This window comes from Pocillopora verrucosa, chromosome 3 (assembly GCF_036669915.1).
Source record: "Pocillopora verrucosa isolate sample1 chromosome 3, ASM3666991v2, whole genome shotgun sequence".
In the NCBI taxonomy this organism is placed as follows: Eukaryota; Metazoa; Cnidaria; class Anthozoa; order Scleractinia; family Pocilloporidae; genus Pocillopora; species Pocillopora verrucosa.
The window spans coordinates 8,936,990-8,954,599 of NC_089314.1; the positions used below are offsets into that span (position 1 = coordinate 8,936,990).

The 17,610-nt window shown below is 36.7% G+C and overlaps 3 protein-coding genes across 4 annotated transcripts; 2 read left to right on the top strand and 1 right to left on the bottom strand.

The window, feature by feature from the left end:
* Positions 1–1,007: 1,007 nt before the first annotated feature.
* Positions 1,008–4,259, bottom strand: LOC131786778 (uncharacterized). Of its 2 annotated transcripts, XM_059103844.2 has the most exons (6): positions 4,209–4,259; positions 3,885–4,046; positions 2,804–3,153; positions 2,101–2,301; positions 1,911–1,961; positions 1,008–1,634 (listed from the first exon to the last, which is right to left on the bottom strand). In XM_059103844.2, exons 2-5 carry the CDS (start codon positions 4,012–4,014, stop codon positions 1,953–1,955), a joined length of 690 nt encoding a protein of 229 aa, XP_058959827.1. In that variant the 5' UTR covers positions 4,015–4,046; positions 4,209–4,259; the 3' UTR covers positions 1,008–1,634; positions 1,911–1,952. The 2 variants fall into 2 exon arrangements, with proteins under 2 accessions (XP_058959827.1, XP_058959826.1); XM_059103843.2 differs by lacking the exon at positions 1,911–1,961.
* A 350-nt stretch (positions 4,260–4,609) lies between these two features.
* On the top strand, positions 4,610–10,511 carry LOC131786771 (uncharacterized). The gene is made up of 5 exons (XM_059103837.2): positions 4,610–4,662; positions 4,916–5,027; positions 5,417–5,763; positions 8,658–8,858; positions 9,352–10,511. Exons 2-5 carry the CDS (start codon positions 4,931–4,933, stop codon positions 9,679–9,681), a joined length of 975 nt encoding a protein of 324 aa, XP_058959820.2. The 5' UTR covers positions 4,610–4,662; positions 4,916–4,930; the 3' UTR covers positions 9,682–10,511.
* Positions 10,512–12,617: 2,106 nt separating this feature from the next.
* Positions 12,618–17,610, top strand: LOC136279523 (uncharacterized). The gene is made up of 5 exons (XM_066163459.1): positions 12,618–12,632; positions 12,868–12,979; positions 13,369–13,715; positions 16,648–16,848; positions 17,281–17,610. Exons 2-5 carry the CDS (start codon positions 12,883–12,885, stop codon positions 17,608–17,610), a joined length of 975 nt encoding a protein of 324 aa, XP_066019556.1. The 5' UTR covers positions 12,618–12,632; positions 12,868–12,882.

The following is a 17,610-nucleotide window of genomic DNA, read 5'->3' on the forward strand; positions in this document are numbered from 1 at the left end:
CAATTGTTCAAAACTATGACAAAATTTCAGAACGAAACTAGAATGTGTTATACGTTTTCATGAAAAAAAACAGCAACAGCACGAGCACACGATGCGCACTGTTCATATACAAAGGCATGACGTTTCTCTCTCTTTTTACACTTTCCAATTACAAGCATTTTGCGTACACTGTCCTATTAGTGCTAAAATCGGGCTGGTGATGACCAATCATTTTTTGAACATTTTTGAGTTTGTTTGGAACATGTCTAAGCATAAACTTTTCATGATATCCATTTTCGATTTACTCAAGGTCTTTCGCTCCTGTATTAACAAAAATATAGAAAAGCCACAGTAGTTTTTGTTTTGCTAACTATTATATTTTTCTGGTTACTTTGCCTTTCATTATACACCTGTATGTGACCATTACTGTTGACCATTACTGTTGAAATTGCATTGATTAACGTCATCAGAAATCCATTTGATAACGGTGTGAATCCTGGAAGTCTTCAAATAGTAAGCAAATATAGAAGTTTGTTTTCCATTATTTCTCACTGGTTCTTATCAAAGTAAACCTTTTATTTTTCATGATAATATTTGATTTTGCTATATGGACTGGAGTGTTTTACCAGGAACTGAAACACTCGCAGAATCAATACGATCGCTACATCCGGGATAATGGCCGCGATATTGTTCTTGCCACTAGTACATGGAATTCATAACTTCTTGTCCTTGTGCAATATCCACTATATATCGTCCATTTTTTCCTTTGTTTTATTATTACCATTAGTTCTGTAAGAATATTTGTGATTTACTGTTTGTTTACATATATTCACATAAACTGTTTTGATAAAATAATAATTAGTTGTCATTGAATCACAATCTAAAACCTTATGATTTTCTTATAGGGCAGGGAATGCAACCAACCTCGACTTCTGCATCGAAAAATATTTCATCAAAGCACAGGCAGTTCCATATCTTCGTAAAATTAGACACTATCAGATTCTCAATGTAAACAGCTGGTATGTGACAGTGATTTTGTCGAATTAGCAACAAGAGATCTCTATTCCAAATCATCTCGGACTACGCATTTGATAGAATGGAATAACGAACACAAAGAGAAAGTCATGAAGGAAATCCAGAAATAAAGCTTTTTAATTAGTGTCACCAGAAGACTTTGATGCTTATCTCAAACACGGTCTGATGTTGCTCGTTTGAGTCCAAGATGAAATTTTTTGCAAAGAGTACTGTTCTCTTCTATACAGAGTATGAACGCTTTAAGCTTCATCAACACTCATCCATTAAAAGAAAATTTATAATTATTTAGAATCACTATCAAAAGAAAAACGCTCCAGAAAAGAGTACTTGTTCATCTCGTTCATAATTCTTTCCTTCTGTTTTGAAGTCCACGCGACCGCATGTCTCGTCAACGACGGCTTAGCGTACAGTAGTTCTGAGGCAGATTCGACAAAGTCTGGATAACAGGCTACTTTTAGAAAGTTGCATAGGTTTTGCAGACTTTCACGGGGTTTGGAAATAACTTCATGACCGTAGACATCTAGTACTTCGAACTTCCCATATCGTTTCAGTCTCTCAGCGGACTTTACTTTGGCAAAAAAGTCGTCGATAATTTTATCCAACAAGGTTACATTGCTTGCCTGCGAAACAAAACAAGCAAGACATTTTTTCAAAACAAATTTTAATACTACTTAATTACAGTTGCACTGATAAAATTGCCATATTTCCCGTAATTTTCAAAAGAGGAAAGGTTAAAGGTCTTGAAATACATGTAAACTGTAAATGACAGATAGTCTCACCCCTTCGAAGGTGCAATAATTTTTAGAAAGAAGATACAAGAAGTCTAAATCACATTCACCCCAGCGAAAAAAGTTTAGCTTCACAGAATGTTCCATAAAATTCAAATAATCGTTTACTTGTATTTTCAATGTGTCACTTTGAAGTCAACAAACGTCGCTTTATGCAGCCTATACGAATAAGAAAAAAATATAACAGACTTCAACTAAACAGCTTTAATATACGTTTAAGTTTTGGTGTGAATGGGATCTAAGACTACCGGACAAAACTAGTTAACTATGAGTTTTTCGAAAGTTACAAGAAACTTACTTTAAATGTGCTGCTTTTAGCCATGTCCCTGACCTCGAGATTTCTCAGCAATTTAGTGGCAATATTGTCAAACGGGTTTCTGATAACGTGAATGAATTTAAGTTTTAGGGTAAGAGTTCTGCTTATATCCTCCAAAATATCAAAATTTTTTGGATTTTCTAACAAATGGCTTGTTGCTGTTCCCTTTTTGTCTCCAATGACCTTGCAATAAAAAAAGGTTGAAAAGTCACGCATAAATGGGTGTATTTTCCTGAATATGATCTTTTTAGCTGAAAAATGAATAGTTGCTGCAGTTAACAACGTTACAAATTTGGAACAGTGAAGTGGTGCAAGTCGAAATATTTAAGTATTGCATGCATTCTACATTGACAAACGTAAAGTTAGGTGCTGAAAAAGTAAAACATAATCATGGTACACGTTTGGATGCGTAGTATCCGCTTAGAATTCATTCCTTAAACCCAGTTTACTGATGGTATTTCAGTTCTTCAATCACCTGAAATAAGGATGTTTACGAGGGAACTTTGTTTTTCTATGCTTCAAGTTCGAACAATTATTCTAAACGTAGCTTTAAATCAATTCTATTCAGTGAAATTCTTCTTCTATGATCATCTGGACTCGATGGAATACCCAATGCCCCCCCTCCCCCTTCTCCACCCCTCTCGCATTTACTAATACACCTATTATAACTAACCCCAATCTATACCTTTACTCTTTCTTTATACGTTCCCTGCCACTGTCCAGGTACAGAGTAACTATACCCACCACCGCTACGGCGTGATGCTGCACGGTTTCCAAACATTGCTTGAAATCGTGACAAGGCGTGCAGGGCAAAAAGGACACGGGTCTTTAGCCCACTGCCGCTTTTCAGTTTGAATTCACTCCACTTTACTATCAAATTATATTCGTGAGGAATGATAATCTCTGGGTGAGCATCCAAAATGGCTCCGATGAGACTATGACCACTACGAGCGTGGCCGATGAATAAAACAAGAGTTTCGACACCATCGTATAACTTGTTGAGCCGCAGCTCTAGATGTCCACCAGAGAATTGTCCTAGTGAAATTTTAAATGGATTTAAGGAGTTAATTCAATCAAATAGAAGCATGTAAATTGAGTAGAAGTACTCTTATGGCAAAGGTAAGTAGTTTTCAAAGAGATAGATAGATAATTAAAAATTCGAAGAGCTGAGTTTTCAAATAACTTCGCACAAAATACAAGATAAAATTGTATTCATAGACAAAATACCGTGAAAATCAATAACAGAGATATTCTTCATTTGGAGGTTGGGAATCTGTTATAAAAACGCGAACAACATGACAAAGCACATTCAACGTAAATGAATTTCATTTAAGTACAATCAAATCAAGGTCTTTTCACATTTATATAACTTTTCGAGCCTGTGCAGTCGTCCTTCGTGTAAAAACCCAAGACTATTCATGAACTAAGGCTTCCACAACCTCTTGGGGAGAATGGAGTGATTTAAAGATTCAACTTGTGTCAATCTCGCTCTCACATAAAGCTTAAAACTAGGCCATGTCATGGAGTGTTTTCGGAATAGTTTTAATGTTTGCTTTAAATGAAAGTGTTTCTTGCAGGCTTTGCTTTGGAGTTGAGCTTTATCTTTAGATTCTCTGAAATCATTGGATACCAATAGTTAAATAGATTTTGATTTTACAAATATATTTAAAAAAAAAAAAGAAAGCTAAGGATGAACAGCAATGCTGCAGAATCTAGTCAAGAAACCTCCCTACAACTTGTAATAGTTAACAAAAGAGTTTACTCACCATTAGGCTGAGGAATGACGTTAGAAAGAACATCGATGGATGGACGAGGATGCAGATTGGTACAGAATAACAAAGCTGTTACGAGTAGAAGCAGCGAGGCAATTACAACGTAAACACGAAAAGATTTCATTCTTGTAGAAATCCGTTAGATTCATCACCTACCTACAAAAGCAAAGAAAAGCAGATAAAATGAAGATTAACAATGGCTTCAATGCAATAGAAACTTTTTTGAAAGAGAAGGGTGCTGTAATGTTGAGATAAAGTTTGTTGACATATATCTTTATACACAATATTAACCATTTCAATAGGTTTTCATTCACTTACTAGCAGCCATCAGTCGATCGAAAATATAATATCTAGAATTTTACTTTCATGTCAAGGTAGCAAATGATCTATTTATGGTAATATATACTGGCTGCTAGGGTATTCGTCGCTATTGAAAAAAATGCGTAGCGTAGTTTTTCTTTAAACTTGACAAATATTCCCTTATCCATCGCACCTCCCGTAGGGCTACCATTTAATCTTAAAGTTGTCAAATGTTTAAGAGATAGTATTAACATATTAAAGGAAACAAATTTTAAATTAAGTACACGTAGCATTTTCATTGTTTTGACGGCATGGCCAATAGGATGAAGGACTCTGTAGAGGTAACGAAAATGAAACATACGTATAAGTAGGTCATGATTAAATAGCATTGCCTAACAAAGTTCCGTTGTGAGCTGTCGTTTTTTTGTTTTGTTTTTTTAAACGGCACGTTCACGTGAAAACCGGTTTCAAGGTATGTAATTTTTTTCCTCTATTTCTTAAATTTAAGATCATAGTCCTTTAAACTCCTCTATAGCACAATATCATTAATTGCCAAGCAAAGACAAAGCTATTTTTGATTTAAATTACAAGTCAATCAAATAGATTTGAACGCGGTCGGCATGAGTTTCCCGCATTGATGCCTATCTATGAATAACAAAGAGGAACTTTTCAAATCATCTTGAGAGTTGCTTATGATGTGTGCACGTCTTACTTTTTCACTTTAGGATACAAAATCCGGAATGGCTCACCAATTTTTAAAAGTCGCAATTTTAATCATTGGTATTGCCATCTATGCACTTCTTTGGAACACGATGACCCGTTTTGATGGATACGACGGTAATTGAATCGATGAACTTCTCCTTATTTGACTTTCATTTCCTCGAAGTTCTCATATCAAATTATGTTAAAAACATTTCTTCCTCTCTTGCCTTTCGTTTCTTCACAACAAGTGACATATTTCATGTTAATAGCAATATTTTATCGAGAAGGCAACTACATTATAATAAGCATATTAACGAAACTAAAATAGCACTAAAACAGCCTTCCTTTTGGAAAGGAAGACCTGTGACCAGCTGATAAAAACACATCTGAGACTTTCAGTCAGAGCTACATTTTCTCTTGATTTCTCTCGGTATAAATTTTGACAAAGCCTGGTAACGTTTCAGAGAACTCCTTCATTAATTCACCATTACTATCATTATTATGATTAACCCTTTTTTTTAAAGAGCTACACCGTTCAAATCCATCAACACTTGATGCCCGAATTTACGACAAAGTCAGGATTTTTTTGTTGTTCATTGGATACAACAGAAGCAGGCACACCCTACTTGCTGCTTTGCTAGATGCTCATCCAAATGTCGTTGTTGCCAATGACTTTAACATCTTAAAGCAGTGGATTACCATGCCTGAAATATTTGACAGGAAAAAGTATTTTATCTATGAGCTGATTTACGCCAAATCACGCTATGATGTGATGTATGGTGTTCGCTCTCGGTTGGTAAACGGGGTCCCAGTACAATATCATTACAACGTGGAGGGTCAGTGGCAAGGACAGATCAATGAGGGTGTACAGGTACAGTTTTCATTTACATTTAAGACATAACTTGGACGCAACGTGCGCTCTAATTGGTCAAAAATCGCTGGATATTTACCTGTATATCCATAGAAAACTGTAACATCTTCCAGTCTGGTAAAACAAGGGGAAAATTTCCAGATTTTAATTTGGTGAAGGCCTTTGATTTGGAGGAAACGAGGAGGACGCTTTGAACGCCGACTAAAACTATATATATTTTTTATCATTCTCAAATCTCTTATTCAATATTCGGTTCCACTAACTGATTGTTCTCCTGCGTAAAAAAAGAGACAGATTGTCAGAAATTCTCGATGAGAATTATCCAAACTACTAAATGTAGGCAATTTTTTGCTTCCAGAAAATTTTCATTGGTCTACAGCTCACTGGGTGACCTGCAAATTGCTGTTTGTATGTTATGATCTGTTCATGCGCTCCGGTTTACCCGAGTTTGGCTCCCAACGATGTTCTGCATATGTAAATTGTGGCAACTTCGATTATAAATATAAAGCCATTACCAGAATTCCCATCAATGAAAGACAAGATAGATGAAGAGTGTCTCTTCTGACGACATCCGAATTGTAGTCACTGTCTTGCAAATCATTTATTTGCGGTTTTGGAAAAATTGTTCGGTCACTAACTCATAACAAACTTTTGCTTTAACTCGTATATAATTGTTCATCTCTCTTGAACTGGAGATTTTGAAGTTCAATCAGTTTTTTGCAGTTCATTACAAGGGCTAATCATCTTGCCTTGATAAATGTATGTTATTTTCGGACAAGACTCTAGGATCTCTGGTCTACTCCAATGATATTTGTTTCAATTTACATTGGTTAGGTCTTTTCACGCCTTTCTGGTACTAGGCCGGTGTTTTTTTTTTCATTTTTATTTAGTTTATTTAGGTTTTAAGAGCAACAAGCAGCTTATTCACGACCTAACATATCTATAAACTAAATCCCCATGGTACTATCCATCCTCTTTTCTGCATTTACGCATCTTTACGGAACGTGGAACTTGTCCGTAAAGAAGAGGCTGTAAATTAACTTCTTTTTACGCAAGAGTTAAAGATGCATTGAGTGCTTTGTTGTTAGACCTATCCTTTAACAGACACAGGGCCGTAGCCAAACTTAAGAACAAGACGAGGCAAGTTTCAAGCGCAGATAGGAGGGTATGAGGGCATGCCCCCCCCCAGAATATTTTGAAATCTCGAGGCTCTGAAATGCTCTTTTAAGCACTTTCCGTGGCATTTTTCTTCAGGAAGTCAATCTTGGGCCAAAATGGTCTTGCCTCATGCTAGCTACGGCCCTGAGTCATATGGCAAAAACATGCTGTTGCCTTCGGCGCGCGGGCAACAACTGCGCACTTGTATTCGGTCGGGATACACTTGAATTTCATCAGAGGCACGTGACCAAAAATCAACAAATTACAGTGCTCGTTTTGTTGAGTGATAGTCTAGGTATATAACAAAATATTTTGTATCAAGCTGTATACACATACTCGTAAGTTCTTAGAGATTGGTACTCAAATCGGGAAAAATCGTTTAAAATATAAAGGCCCAGTCAGTCTGTGATTCAGTCTGTTGTGTTCCGATCATCCATTGCTTAGCAGTTTCTCCTCATAAAAAAACTTTTTACTGGACAAACATTCAATGTGTATAATCTAATACTTGATATATGAAGTGTAATAACTCGGTTGAAACTTAAGTTAACAAAAATTTGCTTCTAAACTGACAAAGGTTTAATTCTTTTAAACTGAATCATCAAAGTGTTCTCCAGCCTGGAAAAAAATGACAGTGAAGGTTAAGTATTTGCATCTAAACTGACGAAGATCTGTTTTTCTTTTAAACTGAGTCATCAAAGTATTCTCTATTTCTATGAAAATAACTTTTGGTCGTTACAGTCGGAAAAAGGTGTCTATATCAAGCTGTCTGAGTGTACTCGTAAGTTCTTTGTTCTTACTATGGGCGCCGATCATTGATTGCTTAACAGCTTCTCCACTTAAGCAAACATTTCACATTTCAAACGTTTCAAATCTCTTTTTAAAATATTGTCCAACTAACTGATTGCTTCCTTTTAAGCCTTAATTTTTCGCTGCGCGAAAAAAGAGACACCTTCAGAAATTACCAATCTACTCGTCGAGAAGGAAAAGTTAGCATTTTTTTCTGCTTCAAGAAAATTGCAGCGACAAACCAAATGGTGGTTTATTACTCAACTGATCACCATAATACGACGTTATTATTCAAGTTGCAAGCACTCCATCTCTCGGAACTATTTAACAAGAGGCAAAGATCACTGGACTTACGCTTCTTACTGAGCCGGTAAAACTCGTCATGTGATCAATAGTTAATATAAACTAACTCAAGGCAGCATGATGGTCAAGTCATGTTAAGTCATAGAAAGCAGTTATAGTTTGTGTTTTGCGCACAGAGACAGATAGATTTGATAAGCAAGAGGTTAAATTTGTCTTTTCAAACTGCAGGAAAGCGCAGAACCCTTTTTTTTTTTACCGAAGACATGACGTTGGTCTATTAGCCAAACGAAACACGGAAAATTATGACCAGCTGGTTATAATAACGGCGTCAATTTGTATTAATACAAATTAGACTAATTAGGAAAAATCTGAATGGCTTTCAATCAATGTACGTGTAAAGTTGACATGATGACCCAATACCTGCATCAGATATTGCATGTATCATTAGTAAGTCTGCTTGGTTTACGAGCCGCTCGTAGAGAAATGGCTCCCTATTAAAAAAATTTATGAATGATAAAACAATTCTCTAATTCGGATTTTGCATTGTGTCATGAATTATCATACCTCGTGCCTGTTTTATCTCAGACTTCGGTTTGATAACTCAACCTTACCTGATAATTGTTTAATATCTAGTTCTTTTCTTGCAGGTGATAGGAGATAAGAAAGCAGCTCAGGCTTCAAAAATTTTGCTCCAAAGTGAAGGAAGAGAGCATCTTCGAGATTTAGAGCGCAAACTTGGCACAAAGCTTAAATTCATTCACGTTGTGCGTAATCCTTTCGATAACATTGCAACTTTAGCGCTTCGCAAGGCGAAACACAAGAAAAACGAAGTCCAAGACAACCTTGAGGTGGGTGGTTTGATACATATATATCTACCTCACAATATGCCATGGTGTTACAGTCACTTTGAGAGAGGGGGGGTGAGAGAGGGGGGTGAGAGAGGGGGGAGGGGTGAGAGAGGGGGGAGGGGTGAGAGAGGGGGGAGGGGTGAGAGAGGGGGGAGGGGTGAGAGAGGGGGGAGACTAAAACTTGGTGGATGGGGCGGTGACGTCGACCTGATGAGGGCGAAAAGTCCTACCCTAGGTTTTGAGCGTCTTTATTTGCCATCGAGGTTAAGAAATGCCTTGACTTACCTGTCGTTTACCAAGGAGATAGAGATTCTCGCACATAAAAGAGTAATAATGTTGCTTTTTGTTTGTCTTTTTTATTTAGCTTTTTTTCTTTTTTTTTTTTTTGATGGGTTCTTCCTTTGTTTGTTAGTTTGTATATGCTAATACATTTTTTTTGTCATGGTTTTCTTGATAACGTGCTCCCATGTCTATGTTTATTGTCTAATTGCAGTGTGATTGTCACGAGGAGCTTGATGATGCCATAGCGGAATACAGTACCCAAGTGAGGGGAAGTTCGCAAGTCAAGAAGAACTTTCCAGGTCGTGTACTCGACGTGCACGGTATGGATTTGATGGAAAACCCGCGTGAAACCCTCATGAAAATTTGTGACTTCTTGGAAATCACGTGCACCGAGAAATACTTAGAGGACTGTGTTTCAATTGTGAGCCCCGTCCCCTCTAAAACTCGCCAGTTCGTTAAGTGGACTGAAAAACAACTAAAAAGAGTTCAGATGTTGATTAAAAATCATTCATTTCTTCAATCATATTCATTTGAAAATTAAAAGATCTTCAAAATGTTTCCATTTTTTTGGTGCAAAAAAAAAACAAGTTCATTTAGACATAGTTTGATGCTACTCTGGTTTGGATATTTAATGAATGTAACCGAAGAAGTTACAATTCATAGGTCCAACGTTTCGACACTCCTGTCTAGTGCCTTCATCAGGGGTGATCCAAACGCTGCAACAAGAGGTCCTTTTATATTATCACTAATTAGCGGCCTTTTTTCTGACGAGGTGTAAATAGGCGTCAGGAAGCAAACCGCCATCGTCGCGATTTAAAGGAGCGTGGGCGGAGTTAGTATGCCAAGCCTCCAAACAAAGGCGCTGGTGGTAACGCCGATTAGTGGTGATATTTTTAGAATTATCCCACCCAATTGTATGGTTAGTTAGGCATGTGTGCTCCGATAAAGCTGAATTCTCAGAGTAGCATCAAAAGTACCCTCCACCTGGGTACTGTATCATCAGAGTAGCATCAAAATAAACTATGTCTGATTGTCCACCTGGTTGCCGTGTGAACTTTAATATAAGTTCATTTAGGTTACGAAACTACCATCCTTAAAAGACTTGATGGGAAATAAAGAGAAAAATAAGGAAAAAAAAAAAGCAACACAGCGTTGGAACTTCGAAAATAGAAACTTCTTTTGTATCAACAACTGTTTATCACGCAAGAAAGAATGGAAGAATGGAAAATGAACCAAAATAAACATGTCACACATGTGGTGACTAGTTATAAAGTAATTTACGCAACAGCATGTTCTCATATAAATCTTAGAACTGAAGTTTAACAAATTAGGTTAAATTGTTTTCTGCCTGTAAAGCTGGTTCAAATAATAAAATAACAGTGAAGGAATTTCTCGTTGCAGTAAAGCTGTGTTATGAGGAGGATACTGAACCGTAATCTCAAATGTTGGAAATGAAAGCTTGTTTGTCCTCAGTAAGAGCGCTGAGCGTCAAACATAATTTTGCGGTTGCAGGGATCCTCTGGTAACTGAGCTAAAGAGCTGTAGTTCAGTAGTGAGAAGGTTCGTTTATTTTTCATCTTGTCTCGAGCGTGGGATAAAGAAAAAAAGTCTCGAGTCCCTACGAAGAACCGATCTCAGACTTTCGGATTCCACACTCGTTTAAGGAAAAGGGAAATATTTTGGTTTTTCCTTTTTTTCTTTATTGTTGTTGTTGTTTGTTTTTCTTTTATCATTGGGAACTTGTTGATAAGCTACGTGAACGTTAGGGCTATTGGAAAAGAACACAACAACGTGCAACAACGTGCGCTCTAATTGGTCAAAAATCACTGGATATTTACTTGTAAATCTATAGAAAACTAAAGAGGAGACAGACCGTCAGAAATTCTCGACTAGAATTTTCCAAACAACTAAATGTTGGCAAATTTTTGCTTCAAGAAAATTTTCATTGGTCTAGAGCTCAGTGGGTGACCAGCAAATAATTGTTTACATGTTATAGCCTGTTCATGCGCGATACGGTTTACCTGAGTTTGGCTCCCAACGGTGTTCTGTATATGTGAATTGTGACAACTTTGATTATCAAAAGCGACGTAAAAAAAATGCCATTACCAAAGCCAATTCCCATCAACGAAAGACAAGATAGATGGAGAGTGTCTTCTGACCACATCTTTATTATAGTCACTGTCTTGCAGATCATTTATTTGCGGTTTTCAAAAACCGTTTTCAAAAACTGTTTGGCCACTAACTTATAACAAATATTTGCTTAAACAAATATATAATTGTTCATCACTCGTGAACTGAAGATTTTGCGAATTTACAAAGTTAAATAAGTTTTGTGCAGTTCACCACAGGGGCTTATCGTCTTGCCTTGATACATGCATGTTGATTTTGGATAAGACTCCAGGATCCGTCTCCCTAAATGATTTTGTTTCAATTTATATTGGTCTAGGTCTTTTAACGCCTTTGTGGTACTAAACCGGTGTTTTGTGTTTCTTTAATTTTTTCTGTTGGCTTTTTTTTTTTTCATATTTAGTGAATTTTTTTAGGGTTTAACAGGCAGCTTATTCACGACTCAACATTTATATGAACTAAATCACCAAGGTACTATCCATCCTGTAGAAAAAATGCCAACTTAGTATTTTTATGGAAATAACTGTTTGTCTTTGCTAATACAAAAGGTTTTGTATCAAGCTGTGTGCACATACTCGTAAGTTCTTAGAGATTGGTACTCAAATCGAAACAAATCGTTCAAAAAAAGAAGCCCAGTCAATCTGTGATTTAGTCTGCTTTGTTCCTATCATCTATTACTCGGCAGTTTCTTCTCTTGAACAAACTTTTCACCGGACAAACATTCAATGTGTATAATCCAATAGTTGATAAATGAAGTGTAATAGCTCTGTTGAAACTTAAATTAACTAAAATTTACATCTAAATTTACAAAGATATGTTTTTCTTTTAAACTGAGTCATCAAAGTATTCTCCAGCCTTTAAAAAAAAAGTGAAGTATTAAGCATACAACTTTTGGTCGTTACGGTTGGAAAAAGGTGTCTGTATCAAGCTGTCTGAGTGTACTCCTAAGTTCTTTCTTCTTACTTTGGGCACCGATCATTGATTGCTTAACAGCTTCTCCACTTAAGCAAACATTTCACATTTCAAACTTTTCCTATCTCTTTTTAAAATCCAGTTCAATGAACTGATTGGTCCCTTTTAAGCCTTAATTTTTCGCTGCGCGAAAAAATAAACAGACCTTCAGAAATCTTTATACATAATATTAACCATTTCAATAGGTTTTCATTCACTTACTAGCAGCCATCAGTCGATCGAAAATATAATATCTAGAATTTTACTTTCATGTCAAGGTAGCAAATGATCCATTTATGGTAATATACATTGGCTGCCAGGGTATTCGTCGCTATTGAAAAAAATGCGTAGCGTAGTTTTTCGTTTTTTTGTTTTTTTTTAAAACGGCACGTTCACGTGAAAACCGGTTTCAAGGTATGTAATTTTTTTCCTCTATTTCTTAAATTTAAGATCATAGTCCTTTAAACTCCTCTATAGCACCATATTATTTATTGCCAAGCAAATTAAATTACAAGCCAATCAAATAGATTTGAACGCGGTCGGCATGAGTTTCCCGCATTGATGACTATCTATGAATAACAAAGAGGAACTTTTCAAATCATCTTGAGAGTTGCTTATGGTGTGTGCACGTCTTACTTTTTCACTTTAGGATACAAAATCCGGAATGGCTCACCAATTTTTAAAAGTCGCAATTTTAATCATTGGTATTGCCATCTATGCACTTCTTTGGAACACGATGACCCATTTTGGTGGATACGACGGTAATTGAATCGATGAACTTCTCCTTATTTGACTTTCATTTCCTCGAAGTTCTCATATCAAATTATTTTAAAAACATTTCTACCTCTCTTGCCTTTCGTTTCTTCACAACAAGTGACATATTTCATGTTTATAGCAATATTTTATCGAGAAGGCAACTACATTATAATAAGCATATTAACGAAACTAAAATAGGATTAAAGCAGCCTTCCTTTTGGAAAGGAAGACCTGTGACCAGCTGATAAAAACACATCTGAGACTTTCAGTCAGAGCTACATTTACCCTTGATTTCTCTAGATATAAATTTTGACAAAGCCTGGTAACGTTTCACAGAACTCCTTCATTAATTCACCATTACTATCATTATTATGATTAACCCTTTTTTTTAAAGAGCTACACCGTTCAAATCCACCAACACTTGATGCCAGAATTTACGACAAAGTCAGGATTTTTTTGTTGTTCATTGGATACAACAGAAGCAGGCACACCTTACTTGCTTCTTTGTTAGATGCTCATCCACATGTCGTTGTTGCCAATGACTTTAACATCTTAAAGCAGTGGATTACCATGCCTGAAATATTTGACAGGAAAAAGTATTTTATTTATGAGCTGATTTACGCCAAATCACGCTATGATGTGATGTATGGTGTTCGCTCTCGGTTGGTAAACGGAGGCCCAGTACAGTATCATTACAACGTGAAGGGTCAGTGGCAAGGACAGATCAATGAGGGTGTACAGGTACAGTTTTCATTTACATTTAAGACATAACTTGGACACAACGTGCGCTTTAATTGGTCAAAAATCGCTGGATATTTACCTGTATATCCATAGAAAACTGTAACATCTTCCCGTCTGGTAAAACAAGGGGAAAATTTCCATAATTTAATTTGATGAAGGCCTTTGATTTGGAGAAACGAGGAGGACGCCTTGAACGCCAACTAAAACTATATATATATTTTTTATCATTATCAAACCTCTTATTCAATATTCGGTTCCACTAACTGATTGTTCTCCTGCGTAAAAAAAGAGACAGATTGTCAGAAATTCTCGATTAGAATTATCCAAACTACTTAATGTAGGCAATTTTTTGCTTCCAGAAAATTTTCATTGGTCTACAGCTCACTGGGTGACCTGCAAATTGCTGTTTGTATGTAATGATCTGTTCATGCGCGATCCGGTTTACCCGAGTTTGGCTCCCAACGATGTTCTGCATATGTAAATTGTGACAACTTCGATTATAAATATAGAGCCATTACCAGAATTCCCATCAATGAAAGACAAGATAGATGAAGAGTGTCTCTTCTGACGACATCCGAATTGTAGTCACTGTCTTGCAAATCATTTATTTGCGGTTTTGGAAAAATTGTTCGGTCACTAACTCATAACAAACTTTTGCTTTAACTCGTATATAATTGTTCATCCCTCTTGAACTGGAGATTTTGAAGTTCAATCAGTTTTTTGCAGTTCATTACAGGGGCTAATCATCTTACCTTGATAAATGTATGTTATTTTCGGACAAGACTCTAGGATCCCTGGTCTACTCCAATGATATTTGTTTCAATTTACATTGGTTAGGTCTTTTCACGCCTTTCTGGTACTAGGCCGGTGTTTTTTTTCATTTTTATTTAGTTTATTTAGGTTTTAAAAGCAACAAACAGCTTATTCACGACCTAACATATCTATAAACTAAATCCCCATGGTACTATCCATCCTCTTTTCTGCATTTACGCATCTTTACGGAACGTGGAACTTGTCCGTAAAGAAGAGGCTGTAAATTAACTTCTTTTTACGCAAGAGTTAAAGATGCATTGAGTGCTTTGTTGTTAGACCTATCCTTTAACAGACACAGGGCCGTAGCCAAACTTAAGAACAAGACGAGGCAAGTTTCAAGCGCAGATAGGAGGGTATGAGGGCATGCACCCCCCCCCCCCCAGAATATTTTGAAATCTCGAGGCTCTGAAATGCTCTTTTAAGCACTTTCCGTGGCATTTTTCTTCAGGAAGTCAATCTTGGGCCAAAATGGTCTTGCCTCATGCTAGCTACGGCCCTGAGTCATATGGCAAAAACATGCTGTTGCCTTCGGCGCGCGGGCAACAACTGCGCACTTGTATTCGGTCGGGATACACTTGAATTTCATCAGAGGCACGTGACCAAAAATCAACAAATTACAGTGCTCGTTTTGTTGAGCGATAGTCTAGGTATATAACAAAATATTTTGTATCAAGCTGTATACACATACTCGTAAGTTCTTAGAGATTGGTACTCAAATCGGGAAAAATCGTTTAAAATATAAAGGCCCAGTCAGTCTGTGATTCAGTCTGTTGTGTTCCTATCATCCATTGCTTAGCAGTTTATCCTCATAAAAAAACTTTTTACTGGACAAACATTCAATGTGTATAATCTAATACTTGATAAATGAAGTGTAATAACTCGGTTGAAACTTAAGTTAACAAAAATTTGCTTCTAAACTGACAAAGGTTTAATTCTTTTAAACTGAATCATCAAAGTGTTCTCCAGCCTGGAAAAAAATGACAGTGAAGGTTAAGTATTTGCATCTAAACTGACGAAGATCTGTTTTTCTTTTAAACTGAGTCATCAAAGTATTCTCTATTTCTATGAAAATAACTTTTGGTCGTTACAGTCGGAAAAAGGTGTCTATATCAAGCTGTCTGAGTGTACTCGTAAGTTCTTTGTTCTTACTATGGGCGCCGATCATTGATTGCTTAACAGCTTCTCCACTTAAGCAAACATTTCACATTTCAAACGTTTCAAATCTCTTTTTAAAATATTGTCCAACTAACTGATTGCTTCCTTTTAAGCCTTAATTTTTCGCTGCGCGAAAAAAGAGACACCTTCAGAAATTACCAATCTACTCGTCGAGAAGGAAAAGTTAGCATTTTTTTCTGCTTCAAGAAAATTGCAGCGACAAACCAAATGGTGGTTTATTACTCAACTGATCACCATAATACGACGTTATTATTCAAGTTGCAAGCACTCAATCTCTCGGAACTGTTTAACAAGAGGCAAAGATTACTGGACTTACGCTTCTTACTGAGCCGGTAAAACTCGTCATGTGATCAATAGTTAATATAAACTAACTCAATGCATGGCAGCATGATGGTCAAGTCATGTTAAGTCATAGAAAGCAGTTATAGTTTGTGTTTTGCGCACAGAGACAGATAGATTTGATAAGCAAGAGGTTAAATTTGTCTTTTCAAACTGCAAGAAAGCGCAGAACCCTTTTTTTTTTTTTTACCGAAGACATGACGTTGGTCTACTAGCCAAACGAAACACGGAAAATTATGACCAGCTGGTTATAATAACGGCGTCAATTTGTATTAATACAAATTAGACTAATTAGGAAAAATCTGAATGGTTTTCAATCAATGTACGTGTAAAGTTGACATGATGACCCAATACCTGCAGCAGATATTGCATGTATCATTTCTAAGTCTGCTTGGTTTACGAGTCGCTCGTAAGCCAAACTTTTCCAAAGTCAGAGAGAAATGGCTCCCTATTAAAAAAATTTATGAATGATAAAACAATTCTCTAATTCGGATTTTGCATGGTACCATGAATTATCATACCTCGTGCCTGTTTTATCTCAGACTTCGGTTTGATAACTCAACCTTACCTGATAATTGTTTAATATCTAGTTCTTTTCTTGCAGGTGATAGGAGATAAGAAAGCAGCTCAGGCTTCAAAAATTTTGCTCCAAAGTGAAGGAAGAGAGCATCTTCGAGATTTAGAGCGCAAACTTGGCACAAAGCTTAAATTCATTCACGTTGTGCGTAATCCTTTCGATAACATTGCAACTTTAGCGCTTCGCAAGGCGAAACTCAAGAAAAACGAAGTCCAAGACAACCTTGAGGTTGGTGGGTGGTTGGATACATATATATCTACCTCACAATATGGCATGGTGTTACAGTCACTTTGAGAGAGGGGGGGTGAGAGAGGGGGGAGGGGTGAGAGAGGGGGGGAGACTAAAACTTGGTGGATGGGGCGGTGACGTCGACCTGATGAGGGCGAAAAGTCCTACCCTAGGTTTTGAGCGTCTTTATTTGCCATCGAGGTTAAGAAATGCCTTGACTTACCTGTCGTTTACCAAGGAGATAGAGATTCACACACATAAAAGACTAATAATGATGCTTTTTGTTTGTCTTTTTTATTTAGTTTTTTTTTCTTTTTTTTTTTTTGATGGGTTCTTCCTTTGTTTGTTAGTTTGTATATGCTAATACATTTTTTTTTGTCATGGTTTTCTTGATAACGTGCTCCCATGTCTATGTTTATTGTCTAATTGCAGTGTGATTGTCACGAGGAGCTTGATGATGCCATAGCGGAATACAGTACCCAAGTGAAGGGAAGTTCGCAAGTCAAGAAGAACTTTCCAGGTCGTGTACTCGACGTGCACGGTATGGATTTGATGGAAAACCCGCGTGAAACCCTCATGAAAATTTGTGACTTCTTGGAAATCACGTGCACCGAGAAATACTTAGAGGACTGTGTTTCAATTGTGAACCCCGTCCCCTCTCAAACTCGCCAGTTCGTTAAGTGGACTAAAAAACAACTAAAAAGAGTTCAGATGTTGATTAAAAATCATTCATTTCTTCAATCATATTCATTTGAAAATTAA

Bases quoted from the DNA above. Each gene is read 5' to 3' on its own strand.
- LOC131786771 (XM_059103837.2), top strand. From the start codon at position 4,931: ATGGCTCACCAATTTTTAAAAGTCGCAATTTTAATCATTGGTATTGCC. The intron at 5,028-5,416 runs GTAATTGAATCG...TTTTTTTTAAAG, and splicing joins CCGTTTTGATGGATACGACG to AGCTACACCGTTCAAATCCA. The intron at 5,764-8,657 runs GTACAGTTTTCA...CTTTTCTTGCAG, and splicing joins AGATCAATGAGGGTGTACAG to GTGATAGGAGATAAGAAAGC.
- LOC136279523 (XM_066163459.1), top strand. From the start codon at position 12,883: ATGGCTCACCAATTTTTAAAAGTCGCAATTTTAATCATTGGTATTGCC. The intron at 12,980-13,368 runs GTAATTGAATCG...TTTTTTTTAAAG, and splicing joins CCATTTTGGTGGATACGACG to AGCTACACCGTTCAAATCCA. The intron at 13,716-16,647 runs GTACAGTTTTCA...CTTTTCTTGCAG, and splicing joins AGATCAATGAGGGTGTACAG to GTGATAGGAGATAAGAAAGC.
- LOC131786778 (XM_059103843.2), bottom strand. From the start codon at position 4,014: ATGAAATCTTTTCGTGTTTACGTTGTAATTGCCTCGCTGCTTCTACTC. The intron at 3,154-3,884 runs GTGAGTAAACTC...AAATTTCACTAG, and splicing joins CGTCATTCCTCAGCCTAATG to GACAATTCTCTGGTGGACAT. The intron at 1,635-2,100 runs GTAAGTTTCTTG...TTTGTTTCGCAG, and splicing joins CTAAAAGCAGCACATTTAAA to GCAAGCAATGTAACCTTGTT.